Here is a 12,995-nt window from a genome sequence, read left to right on the forward strand (position 1 = left end):
TAGATGAAGATTCTTTGTCTTACTGCACGGTCATTGTTTTTCTTTATCGTCCTGCATCTTTCTGCATAGCAATAAATTGGCATTAGACATTCTCTGAAACTGCAAATAACCTTGAGGCCGGATACCAATTAAAAAGTTAGGATAGGGCCTCAGGAAGGGACGTAGATATCAGCTAGAATGGCAAATAGAAGCAGACAGAAGCTCACTGAGACATAAGAAGGGAGTGTTGGTCTGAGAAAAACAAAAAACAAAGACTCAGTGAAACCCTTTTTTTTTCCTTTTTTTTTTTTTTTTTTTTTTTTAAAGAAACCTTGTCCTCATAAAACCTTTTTAAGAAAAACAACTAATCATAAAGTTGTTTGCACATGAGTCACAAATATAAGATAACATATAGACATGAATACTTGAACGGCTGTGGATCAGGTGGTAGAGCGGGTTGTCCAATAATCGTAGGGTTGGCGGTTTGATTCCCGGCCCACATGACTCCATGTACTGAAGTGTCCTTGGGCAAGACGCTGAACCCCAAGTTGCTCCTGATGGCAAGTTAGCGCCTTGCATGGCAGCTCTGCTACCATTGGTGTGTGTGTGAATGGGTGAATGAGACACAGTGTAAAGCGCTTTGGATAAAAACACTATATAAGTGCAGACCATTTATAATTAATTGTGGTGAAGAAGATTGGTCTGTTTTTGATGAGAAAATGTAAAACCCCGCCTAAGATGAGTTCACTGTGGAGAAAGATATAAAAATGGCTGTGTGATTGCATAATTTAGATTTTCTGCAGACTGTCTCACGTTATTGTTTTGATAAAGTTGGATTACTTTTTGACATCTACAAACCCTCTGTCTCTGAAGTTTTTGTTAGGCTGGAAAGATTGTTTTCCATGACAAAGTCACAGAAAACCCCCCAGCTCCAATCATTTTGGTGTCACTCAGTGGTGATAACTCTTTTCAGGGAAAAGTCGATAATGCATGCTCAAAAAGTCGAGGTTGCCAAATGACGTTATAGGCTAGTTTGCATATGTTGAATTTGTTTACCAAAACCTGTTACATGAAAAAGGAAGATTTTCTGAAGACATTTAAAATAGAATTGAATAGAGTTGTATCAATACAGAAAATAATCAATTGTAACTTATTTCTTAAAGAAAGAATTCATCTTTGGTCATGGTGTAATAGATAGTTGCCCCTGAAACTGTCCCTGAGCATGGCCCAGACGTTACACGTGACACTCAGCATTGGCCCTCATCAGTTTGTGTATACTGATCATGTCGAAATGATGCAGAAACTCTGAGCTGAACTGCATCAAGGTTGCACTTGTTGGTTTCATGATGGTTTCACACTTTACCACAGGCAAGCTCCTTAGTGCAACTTTTTCTCGGAAGCCCTGAGGGGGAGTAATGTGATGAAAGGCTTGTTGTAAATAACAGATGCAAGGTTATTCCCTGCCTTTTAGATGTTTTTATTTTTAGGGTTTTGGTGGTTTGAGGTTTGAGGGTTTTTCATATCTGGAGGACAATTGGGTATTTCCCAAAATATGATTAAAATTTAAAATCATAATATAACAATATGTGGGGGTAAAAAAACTTAACTCTAATTTCACAAATTGAAGGTATGTATACACAGGTTAAAATGATTTCTGGTAAGCCTTTGTCACAGAGTCTCCAGCATTATTATCACGTTCACTTGCAAAGGTAAGGTTTTTCACTTCATTTTTGTCAATGTTGCCAAGACTAACCTTCATAATATCAAAAAATAAAACCTTTGTGGAAGAATTCATTCACAGCTGTCAGGGTATAGTAGCATTAGCTGCTTCTAACATTGATGATGAATAGTTAGATATAAAGTTAATTACTATTTTTTTCATATTTGCCATATTTCAGTTTATTTCCATTAATTGCTTTACAAAATTATATAATTGTGGATAGGTGAAATAGTTAATGCACTTTTTTAATGTTAGCTAGCTGTATTTCCAGTTAATTGACAGCTGATTTAACACTCATAGTGAGAATGACGAGTGTGTTTGTTCAGTTTTAAATGTAGTCGACAGTGAGGTGGTAGTCAGAAATACTTATTAATGAAGAGAAATGAAGAACCACACAAACCTAAAGTTAAACGCCGCTGGTTGGCTTGAGATTCTGTCAGATTAGCTTCATTCAGGTAACGAACGATTCATACTCAGTTTATTTGTCCTCTAAACTCTACTTGCGCCAATATTTTAAGCTGGTTCTCTCATTTCACTGCAGTAATTATTATTTTGTTCTCATAAATGGTATCTGATCCCATTTGGATTTTTTTCAATGGGTTGTTGTTGTAGAGGAAGTAAATTTACCCTGTGAAGGCTACTTCTGGCATCAAAAACACAGAAATGTGAAAAGGGCCCATTAAACTTTGCCTGCTGTAGGTTCTGATGAACTCAGTGCTTACATAACATTATCTTTTCCTTTCAGTTAAAATGTCACTCTGTCACTAATTGTCACTGTTATAATAATAATAATAATAATAATAATAATAATAAACCCTTTAATATTACTATTAATAAAGGAACCATGCTAAAATGACACATAAGATATTTTGGTCAGCTACTCCAGAGTCAAAGTGTCTCAGTGGTCAGCACATTGATCTCACGCCTCTATGGGTGGCAGTTCGATTCCTGCCATGACCCTGTGTGTGCAGAGCTTGCATGTTCTCTCTGGGCTGCAGGGGTTTCCTCCAGGAACTCCGGTTTCCTCCCGTAGTCCAAAGACATGCATGGAGGGCCGATTTGCATGTCCAAAGTGTCCATAGTGTATGAATGGGTGTGTAAATGTGTATGTGAGTGTGCCCCGTGATGGATTAGCACTCTGTCCAAGCTGTATCCCACCTTGTGCCCCACGCTCCCTGTGATACGTTAGTTACCTGTGTGGAGCGACAACAAGAGAATTGTTTACTTCTACTTTTGAGTTGTTGGGGTTTTTTTTTTTTTTATCATATGTTAAATTGTAGGCATATATCATAGTATTTGTGCCATATTCAACTTTACTGCATATTGTCTCTTGTTTGTTTAAATGAGAAACAGCTATGTAGAGATCCAAAATGGGCAGCCTGCATTGAACTTGATGAAAAGATAATATAAAGTAAACGACAGTTTTAGCATTTCTTTACAATCCTGATTTCTTCCATTTGGCAGAATGGACACCATTGAGGTTCATGATCCCCAAAACACCTCCTTCTCAGATTTGTTACTCCGCTGCTAAATGTGGGTTTTATGAGGTGGTTTAGGGTTCGTAAGTGTTGTCCAGTAGTTATGATGAAGGAATAGTCATCACAAAGCAGTACAGGATTTTGCTGAGGTTTTATTTGGTGATTGTTGTGGCCAAAAATGCTTGATTTTGCTGCGGCTTTTTTCAAAATTTGCAGTGCAACTTTTTGTGCTTGAATTGGCAAAATTGCAATAACACAATTTTTTTTAGCACAGTCTTTTGCAGTGATGTTTGTTTGTAAATGTGTCCTTTTAGCTGTACTCGTGTTTGACGTGAATCAAAGGTGGCTTTGGCTGAATGCGTGTTTTGATGACGTTACATGATGTGTCTTGGCCCAAATCTGCAGAAAATCTGCAGTATTTTTGAAAAATTGCAAGCTCCTCCAAATATTGCGGAGTTTGCTTGATTTTGCGTTCATTTCTGTGATTGCAAAATCGCGAAATCCTGGAGTGACTGACAAAGAGACCTCAAACATATAAAACATATCTTTTTAATTTGGCATTTAATTTAGGGAGCTCTGGTTTTGGTCTTTATGATCTTATTTTATATTTATTTAATTATTATTATTATTATTTTTTATTTATTTGTATCTTGTTGTGATATATTTCATTTTATTTTAGATCTCCTTACTTTACTTTTTATATTTACTGTTTTTTAAAATTGTAAACTCAAAAAAGTAACATATTATTATTATTATTATTATTATTATTATTATTATTATTATTATTACTATTAAAGTAGTCAGGCACTAACATCCACTTTAGGCTCAGTATGTTTTTACTCTTCTAATTTAATTGAAATAATATTTTTTAAAGGACCAAATATTATTTATATAAACGCTTCACTCATTATTCTCATAGTCATTTCTTCCTCATTCAGCAGTTAAACCTTGTGCATAATTCTTGTCATATTGGTCCTATAATGACAGAAATAATCACCTTCTGAACTCAGGATTCAGCTGTAGTGCTGAACAGGATTTGATGATGAATGAATTTGACTCTTTGAATCGACTCTTTGAACGTTGGGAGCCGACTGACATATCTAAAAGAATAGATGCTTTCACGTTTTTCCTTGAAGTTCGTTTGGCACATGATAACTATTTAGAGATAGTTCGGAGAACAGTGAGATGCATTTTAGCGAGAGATTTCGACTGCACTCAGACGTCCCACTTCTAGCGGAAGTTCCGGGAGTCTCCCGCGTTTTATAGCTTCTCCTTGACGCCCGCAAATTATATACAATATCCCGGAAATCGATTTGTTTGAGCGCGAGCGAGAGAAAGTTCAATGGTCATTTATAACGGTAGACGAGCATTGGAGAAACCGAGAGAGCGAGTGACAGAGCTGGTGAGAGTGACGTACCGCGTCCTGATTGGTCTCTCTTTGTGCTAACTAACCTATCAGATATCTCGGTAGGCGGGCTTTACAGTCAGCCTCTGTCTCTCTAGTTCATCCATTAGTTCGGTTCAGTTTAATGTCTGCAGCGTCGTGGCAGAGTGTCCAAATAAAATAAAATAAAAGTACAAACCACACTTAAAGCTGGAGGAAATCTGATTCAATGGCATCATTATTGAATCCGTAGTTTTTAATTTATATAAAATACAGTTTTTTCCTCTTTGCCTTTTCCCATTTTCAAGCCATTCTTTTCTCCAAAAACAATAATATATAAGAATAATATATTATACTTTTATAAGAATTTTCTAAAATGCCACTGCAGGTAATGACTAAGGAGAAACTTCCAGAACGTTTTTAAAAAAAAATAAATTTTTTTTTTGAGTGACTAATATACATTATGCAAAAGCACTGAAAACCTCTAGCTATTCATTATTAGCATCTCCAGATTTTCTTTCAAAACATAACTTCAATAGAAACTGATAAATGAGTTAAGCATCAATCAGTTGGCATATTTGTAAACTGTAATCTGGAAAAAAACACAGTCAATCCTAAAGTAAAAACACTAACTTTAAATGATATCATGAAGGACTATTTGATACTTTAACATCTCAGAGACTGCTGGAGTCGAACAATTTACTTTAAAGATGCTCTGAATGTCTTCAGCAGCAGTGTTCATGTATTTCCCAGTCCTTTCACCATATCCATGCTCCATTTACACATGTTTGGAATTAAACATTTATTGTCATCTACTATGGAAATGAAGTCAGGGCAAGCTGGCAAAGCTCTCACTTGCTCACTGTGGTTTCACCTCAGTCCTCCTACCACCCAGCATTTCATCATGATCTCAAAGTAAAGGAATAGTTTAAATATAAAATCTACACAATTTCTCTCTTAGACCAAATGTAGACGTGTTTAGTGTCTGAAGTGTGTTTTGTGTTGTACACTTGCCTTGACCAGACTTGGTTTCAGTCACAGTGTTAACTTTAAATATCATACTGACAAGCTGTGGTTTTATGGCAAGTGTGTTTATTATATTTAGCTGACACTATCATCAAATGTGACGTATAATTGAGACAGGATAAAACCAAGCAGTTGATGGCCAAGGCTCTTGCTCAACGACCCAAAAGTGTGAGAGTGGGGTTGCCAGGATTTGATCTCACAGCTTTCTGATTAGTAGCCCAAGGCCTCAAGCACTGGGCCACCATTTTGTGAGTCACATCTAGACTCTCTGCAAATAAACTACTCTCTGCAGATAAATTACATTTGTGGCCAGGGAAACTGTAAATGTAAGGAACTTCTAAACTTATTAGGTGGCCTTTGCTGGATTGGTTTATTATGACAAACACTCAACCACTCCCATCCACACATACTTCTAACAATTACCCAGTGAAGAGAAGGTCCTCATTTTGTCTCTCATTTAGGATCTAACACCAAACTTCTCAGTACTACCAGCCACTTTGTTTCATGCTCAACCCTATTCTTTATATCACCTCTCTGTTACGATTACACACTTGTGTAAAACTGTTTCATAGAGAAGCAAAGTGAACAAAATAAAATGTATTTATGTTCATCTTCCAGGTCAAAATCTTCCTGAAATACTGATATACACAAAAATTTGTGCCACTAATATTAATATTTATAACAGCTGATGCCACCAAAATTCTTCTCGTAAATTGTGTCCAATTTTCGGCCATTTTGCCAAGACCAGGCTTCGATCTACTTGAATAAAATGTTAATGTAAATACTAACTGGGCTGGACTGAAAATAACACGAAAAAAACAAACAAACAAACGAACAAAACGCACTTGTTTCAAGTTGCTAAAGTAGCAAACCACCCTATTTCAGCGCATGCGTCAGTGTAACAATCCAATAGGCCAAGCGTTTTCCGGTAGTGTCTTACACTAAAAGACGATTGGCTATTTTTATTGGAGGGGCGGGATTTATGTAATGCGCTTCCTCGTTCATATTGTAAGCAGTGAGCGGTTTCTACTCAAACTGAGGATGGTTTGGAGAGACGGTTGTAAAGATAAATAAGTAAAGTAAGGAAAATTACACCCAAAGTCAGAAAATTGTTAATATGCATAAATATTGTCACTCCACTTTACTACTGATTAAAAAAAACAACAACAATGGCATATCCAAGTAAATATCTTAATCAAGCACTGTACTGTATAAGGAGTGATATAAAATCACATAAAATTCTGAAAAACTTAACTAATCTGTGGCATATGGTTATGTAATGTCATAACATGATAATTAAAAAATAGATATATAGGATGAAACCAGGTAATATGGAACACAGAAAATTGTTTACTTCATTGTTAAAAAAAAAATCACAAAATTTTTTTCTATAGTTGATAAAACTACATTGGATTTAATAGGAAGAAATAACATGATGGCACTGACATGACTTCTCTCAGGGTCAATAAAAATTAAAAAAAAAAAAAAAAAAAGCTGATAGAGTAATTTAATTAAGCATCCTATAAAACGTAGTAGCATCAATTTACAGTATTAACATTAATAATTTGTCTACTGCACCTTGTCCAATGTATAATATTTCCATTCAGATACATGGGGCAAATAATTCTACAAGTCTATCTTAATTAAGTCATAAGCAAGTGTAGGCTCATTTTAAATCACACACAACCACACAATGTGGTTTGCTTCAGTCCGTTTAAACCAGTCATTTATTCTGTGGTGTATTAGGCTGTATTTGTTAGTTTTCGGTGTCTGAATCAAGCACGAAAAGAAAAAGTTCTTCTCCACCTATTCCTTTGCCATGCTAAAATTTTCCTGAAGGGGTAGTCTTTTCATTTTTTGGCCCATTCCTTAGCAAGAGTAGGCGAACAGAGAGTACTGACTCCACTCTGTCATATTGCTATGGTGATATCCGGAGGGATGGATGCTGTGCTCTGACATCAGGTGATGTGGGTGCGGCTGAGGGTAGGTGGAGCTTGAATACTGCCCTGCTAAAGCTCCACTCCAGTGGCCTAAAGGCTGCTCCATGTTATAATGACCATACAGAGGCATTCCTGGGCTGGCTTTGGCACACCCTCCAATGTTGGAGGTCATGGAGAAGTCCAGCGCTTTACTCTGAGAACCTAGACTCATGGATGGAAGACATCTGGAGAGCTCCTGCTCAGGAACAGTTGCCATGTCGGTAGATCGGGACTCAAAACCGTGGCAGTCAGTTTGGGCATCTGTGCAGGTCGGTGAGGACATCCTCCCAAACTCCTGAGTTCTGCAGGGAAACAAGATACAGAATTAAACAAAATGTCTAAATGGGCAACTCTGTTATAGTAAATATACTGAGTTACGGGGTGGCGTGATGAAGCAACGTTACTGTTACTACCCTGATTATTTTCCTATAACGGCATGTTTTATTCCTTAGTTTATAGTTACATTCAATGTTGTGGAGCGTTACAGCAGCTATAAATGAATTCCTTATAGTCATTCTTAAAGCAGCCTTTTTTAGTCTCTCTCTCTTTTTTCTCTCTCTTGAAGTTAAGATTAAAATTGCATCTTGTCATGTTACCAAGAAACCACAAAGTGTAAAATCCTGAAGACCTGTTTGGTATCTTGTTTGAGCATCATTAAAGTGTTGATGTAGTTTCGGATTGCGTCCTAAACTACATCAGGAAGTCTGTGAGAAGCCACTGATTGACATTTTTGTGCAATACCAGACCTTTTTTTGTGCAATATCAGTTACTTGTTAGCCACACTAGCTGTGTCATAAGACACCAAACTTGCCTTGGCTGATTGATTACATTTGGAGGGAAAATGTCCACATTGTGTGATTAATAATGGATTAATAATGGATGTCGGATATCAGATAACATACCTGTGCGGTTGGTAGTTGGCCTGTCCTGGAACAAGCTGCTCTGAGTTTGTGTAGTCCATGGCCCCCCCCTCAGTTTGCAGACTTTGGCCAGGGTCCTGCTCTCCTCCCCATGGGGATATGTGCTCATCCTGGGTCATGGGCACTTCTTTGGAAAGCATCAGGCTTTCTGAATCCTCTCTGTGAGGGTCATATGGAAGCCTTGGCACATCTATAGGTGACAAAAATGAAATACAGATTAACTCCATTTAACCAATCAAAATAAAACACATCCACAGAACTGGTGCATCCATGGCAAGTTTTATGTAGGTATTTATTTTAAATTACTGCAACTTAAAGATCATGCCATCTGTGAAACCAAGAATCTCTGTGTGTGTATGTGTGTGTGTGTGTGTATATATATTTTTATTTTATGACTTCTACATAATCAAGTCTGTACAAAAAAAAAAAAACATTTTAGTTGCTTTTTTCTAAAAAAAAAAAAAAAAGGTGTTTTTTAGCACAAAATAAATGTTTCACTTTTCAGACAAAAAACACAATGAAGGCTGCTGGGTTTTGCTGCAAAAAGTCTTCAGAAGAACTGTGGCTGGTTCTGCAAGATGCTCAATAAAACCTACCAGCTAATTTCCTTATAAAACTGCTCAAATTGTACCGGAGACTACTATTTTTATTATTTATTTTTTAGTCACACCAAATATTGGCTTTGTTTCATTTACTACTGTTTACTGCACCTTATGGAAATTTTTTTTTTTCAAATGTAGAAACATTTATTTTCTTAATTCTGAAGGCATCTTTACTCTACAGCATTACTTTGCATGCTCTATAGCATTTTCATTTGCACAGTACTGTGTGTGTGTATATATATATATATATATATATATATATATACACACATATATATATATATATATATATATATATATATATATATATATATATATATATATGTAATACAAAATTCGGGTAATCACCTTGGAAACAGCTGAGCTCTGGCTCCTTGTCTGAAGACTTTGTTTTCTTCACTGAACTCTCTAAACACAGTTGACTTTTCTGAGCTCTGTGTCTGCAACAGAAGGGAATGCAATTACGTTGTTTTTTTTTTGTTGTTTTTTTTTAAACCTTTTTTAAACCTCTTTCCAGCTGATCAAGCTTTCTTTTAAGCTTCCACTTCACCTTTTGCCATGGGTTCCTTCTTCTCGGAAGCCCTTTGCAAATGGGTTATGGTCTATCTTCAACTTGGTGATCTTTGAGAAAGAAACGGGTTCTAGTAAACAAAAAGGTTCAAATACAAATACAAGAACAAGTAATGTGTTCAGGGTTCCGTGTATCATTGATAGAACTGACCTTGGTGTTCTGGTAGACCGTGACTGCTGTGAAAGTGGTTTCAGGGAATGTGAAGGTTTGGAAGACGCTCCATCGCACGCTATAAAGGTCGTCAGCCTGCACCACATGGAAGCGAGGCTGGTAGCGATGCATCGAATGCAGAATGATCTAGGTGAAAATGGAGTTAGACCATGAGTCAAATCCAAAAACTAAAACAAACGACACAAAACTGGTAGCACAACATACAGTATTCTTACATGGCCTCTCTGGTCCAGTGGGTGGTTGGTGAGCTTCAGCTTGAGAAAAGAAATGGGCTGCTTCACCCAATGACTACCCAAAGCAGGAGAATCTGGATGGACGTATGTTCTACACGGAGGCTGTGGCTCTGCTTTTCCCGCCACCTCCCACCTCTCATTATTCCACTGTAGGAGAGGGGATGTTCAATTTTAGCAAAATATAAACAAAATAAAACACATTCTGCTTAAAGTGTTCTTTTTGTTTATATATATATATATATATATATATATATATATATATATATATATATATATATAGATATAGTTTCTGCTTCTATATTTTACAGACAACAAATGGCTGTAGGACACGCACACACACATACACACACACATACACACACGTCTGAGAGGGTGACCTTATGTAAAGTGAGCCTTACATAGACCTTGATTGCTCTACTGGAAGACATTACGGGGGGAGTGGAGGGGAATTGGACTTGATTGGACCCCTAACTGAGGGAAGAAAAACAGGAAGTGATAATAGCCTTTGATATTCACACTTTGCAGTGATTGGCACTCCACAGGAGGACCACCGTCTGCACTCACAAATGGTTCTGGGGGTTGTTTTTGTCTTGTTTTGTTCCTGTTTTAAGCATCTTGTTTATATAAAATGATTCCCAAAGTAATCTAGCTATCCATGCTAACCTGCAGGCTTATAGCGTCTCCATAGCAACCTGTTTTTTGTGTGTTTACAGCAATGATTAAACTTTGACTGCTTTTTTTGCTTACCTTGTACCTGGAATTGTCCACCGGGACCATGTCCACCATGATGACGTACTTGGCGTAGGGCACAAGACCAGACACACTTACGTTACAATATGGAAACATCCTCCTAAATTACAAGTGAAAGATACACATCATGTTAATCAGAATCTCCACAAATCTTTTCAGTTGATTCTATGATTATTTAGCAGCTGTTAAGGGTCAAATTGGTTCAGCTGCTTGGTTTATTTATTTATTTATTTATTTATTTTATCTCATTACCTGCCAGATTTAGTGATGACCATTTCAGTCCCAATGTCATGAAAGGATTTCCAGAGCTCTGAATATTCCAGTTTCATCCTTATGTTCCCCTGTTGGTAAGACTCAGTTGGGTGAGCCATTGGGGGCGATGCAGACACTGTAGATGAACGTCTCAGGTCTGTAATAAGCATTATATAAATGTTATGTACTAAAATAACACTGCACATCAATAATGAATGTCACGCATGGTCAGAAAATCTGATTATATACTGATTATCTCACCTGAAAAAAAAAAACAACTCACCTGCCATTTGCTCCATTTTAAGATTCTTCAGTGCAGCTTGAGTTGATAAGTTACACCGGCTGTTAAAATATCTTTATATGATCTCTGTGATTTTTACCCTCATTTGGAGACATCCATAAATCACAGGGGGAAGAACTGTAAAAAAAAATAACCTTAAAATCATGCACAGGACCTCAGTTGTAAGTTGACCAACAGGTAAAAACAATGACAAAATGCCTCTGGCTTGGCTCAACCTTGAGTTTAAAGACATTGACCAAGTGGGCGGGGCCTCACAGGGTCCATATCTATGTGTATGTGTGTGTGTGTGTGTGTGTGTGTGTGTAGGGTGGGGACACAAAAGTGAGAGGGTCTATTAGCATACTTTGAAGTGCTCTATTAGCACCGGGGGTCAGTGTGTGTGTGTGTGTGTGTGTGTGTGTCTCTCTCTCTCTCTCTGTCTGTCTGTCCCTGTGTGTGTGTGTGTTTTTTTTTGTTTTTTTTTGGGGGGGGGGTTGGGTTTGTTGGGGGTTGTTTAGGGGTAGAGCAGCAGGAAGAGGTGAGTCACGGATCAAAAGGAGCCTGATGTGCCCACACATGCCTCATGTTTCTATCACTCCTAAGACTGTTATATAAAAATAATGTTCCCCACCAGTCATTACAACAGAAAGCACAGCCTCACTGTATTACTTTAAATTTAAACTCATGTAAAAGTAAAGAAGTTTTAGCAAAGCTAAAGCAAAGCTGCTTTCAAAAATAATCATGTGTAACTTAACCGTAAAATAACCGTAAAACGTACTATAAAAAGCAGTAAACAACAAGAAACCCAGTAGATTGATTGTTGCAATCCACTTTTTACTGTACCATAATATTATCTTATTTAAATATTTTTAAAATCAAAATGAAGTGACAAAACTTCATATCTCCTCAGAAAAATTACATTTTAAAAGTCTAATTTGTTAATTCAAACATCACCAAACCCGTAAGCAATTTGTATAGGTTTCCCTTACATTAATTTTTAAAAAAATACATATTCCACAGAACAGCATATTATCAAAAAATTAAATCACAGCAAAAACATCACAGCAAAAACATAAGCAAATCTGATATTTCTCATTATGGGATTAATATAAAAACACTACATGACTAACTTATTTCTACACTTTTGTACTAAGTCATGAAACCTAAAGTAATGTAATGAGGTGAAATTGTCTCTCTGTACTGACACACTGCTTACAAATTTTGCTTATTTTAAAAAAATGAATCTCTGATTGAAGTAATCTGCCAGTGCAGTAAAACTACAGTCTTTCATTTAATAAGAACTGTCATTATTTAGGGTGACTAAACATATAATACTTTTATCACAATGCAATATGAGTTTACAAGTTCACAAATGTATTGAGTGAAATTTTAACAGCTGGATACATTGGTTTGATTATGTTTTTTTTTGTGTGTGTGTCTTGAATAAGAAGTAATTAATTGCTTAAAATGTTACCCAAATGTAATAAAAAATAATAAATAATTGTTTTCTATGTCATCTGATCTTTTGCCTTTTATTAATAATGGTGCAGGACATGACAATTGTATTTATCTTCCAACAGATATCATGTGTCTCGTTTTTAACTCTTCACCTCCCTCTTCCTGAATGGTACATGAGTGGTATCTCTCATG

General features: G+C 36.6%; 2 protein-coding genes across 4 annotated transcripts in view; one reads left to right on the top strand and one right to left on the bottom strand.

Annotated features, from left to right (window-relative positions):
- The window catches only part of rpl17 (ribosomal protein L17), a 214,496-nt gene that overhangs the window by 143,474 nt on the left and 58,027 nt on the right, over positions 1-12,995 (top strand). Inside the window, exon 1 of one of the 3 annotated variants that reach the window (XM_053687614.1) lies at positions 7,725-7,728. The exons of the other annotated variants lie outside the window; for them this stretch is intronic. The gene's annotated coding sequence lies outside the window, so the exon portion shown is untranslated. Of the gene's footprint in view, positions 1-7,724; positions 7,729-12,995 lie in introns of those variants that run through there. 3 annotated transcript variants of the gene reach the window in all.
- Positions 5,591-11,754, bottom strand: LOC108278541 (T-box-containing protein TBX6L). Its single transcript, XM_017491989.3, has 9 exons — positions 11,349-11,754; positions 11,066-11,222; positions 10,811-10,913; positions 10,046-10,210; positions 9,810-9,956; positions 9,639-9,709; positions 9,437-9,528; positions 8,469-8,676; positions 5,591-7,868 (listed from the first exon to the last, which is right to left on the bottom strand). Exons 1-9 carry the CDS (start codon positions 11,362-11,364, stop codon positions 7,457-7,459), a joined length of 1,371 nt encoding a protein of 456 aa, XP_017347478.1. The 5' UTR covers positions 11,365-11,754; the 3' UTR covers positions 5,591-7,456.

Source organism: Ictalurus punctatus, chromosome 18 (assembly GCF_001660625.3).
Source record: "Ictalurus punctatus breed USDA103 chromosome 18, Coco_2.0, whole genome shotgun sequence".
Classification (NCBI taxonomy): Eukaryota; Metazoa; Chordata; class Actinopteri; order Siluriformes; family Ictaluridae; genus Ictalurus; species Ictalurus punctatus.

What these genes read in the sequence shown, in the direction of transcription:
- LOC108278541 (XM_017491989.3), bottom strand. An exon ending in TGGACAATTCCAGGTACAAG is followed by an intron (nt 10,211 to 10,810) that starts GTAAGCAAAAAA and finishes CCTCTCCTACAG; the next exon opens with TGGAATAATGAGAGGTGGGA. An exon ending in GAAGGAACCCATGGCAAAAG is followed by an intron (nt 9,529 to 9,638) that starts GTGAAGTGGAAG and finishes CTTCTGTTGCAG; the next exon opens with ACACAGAGCTCAGAAAAGTC.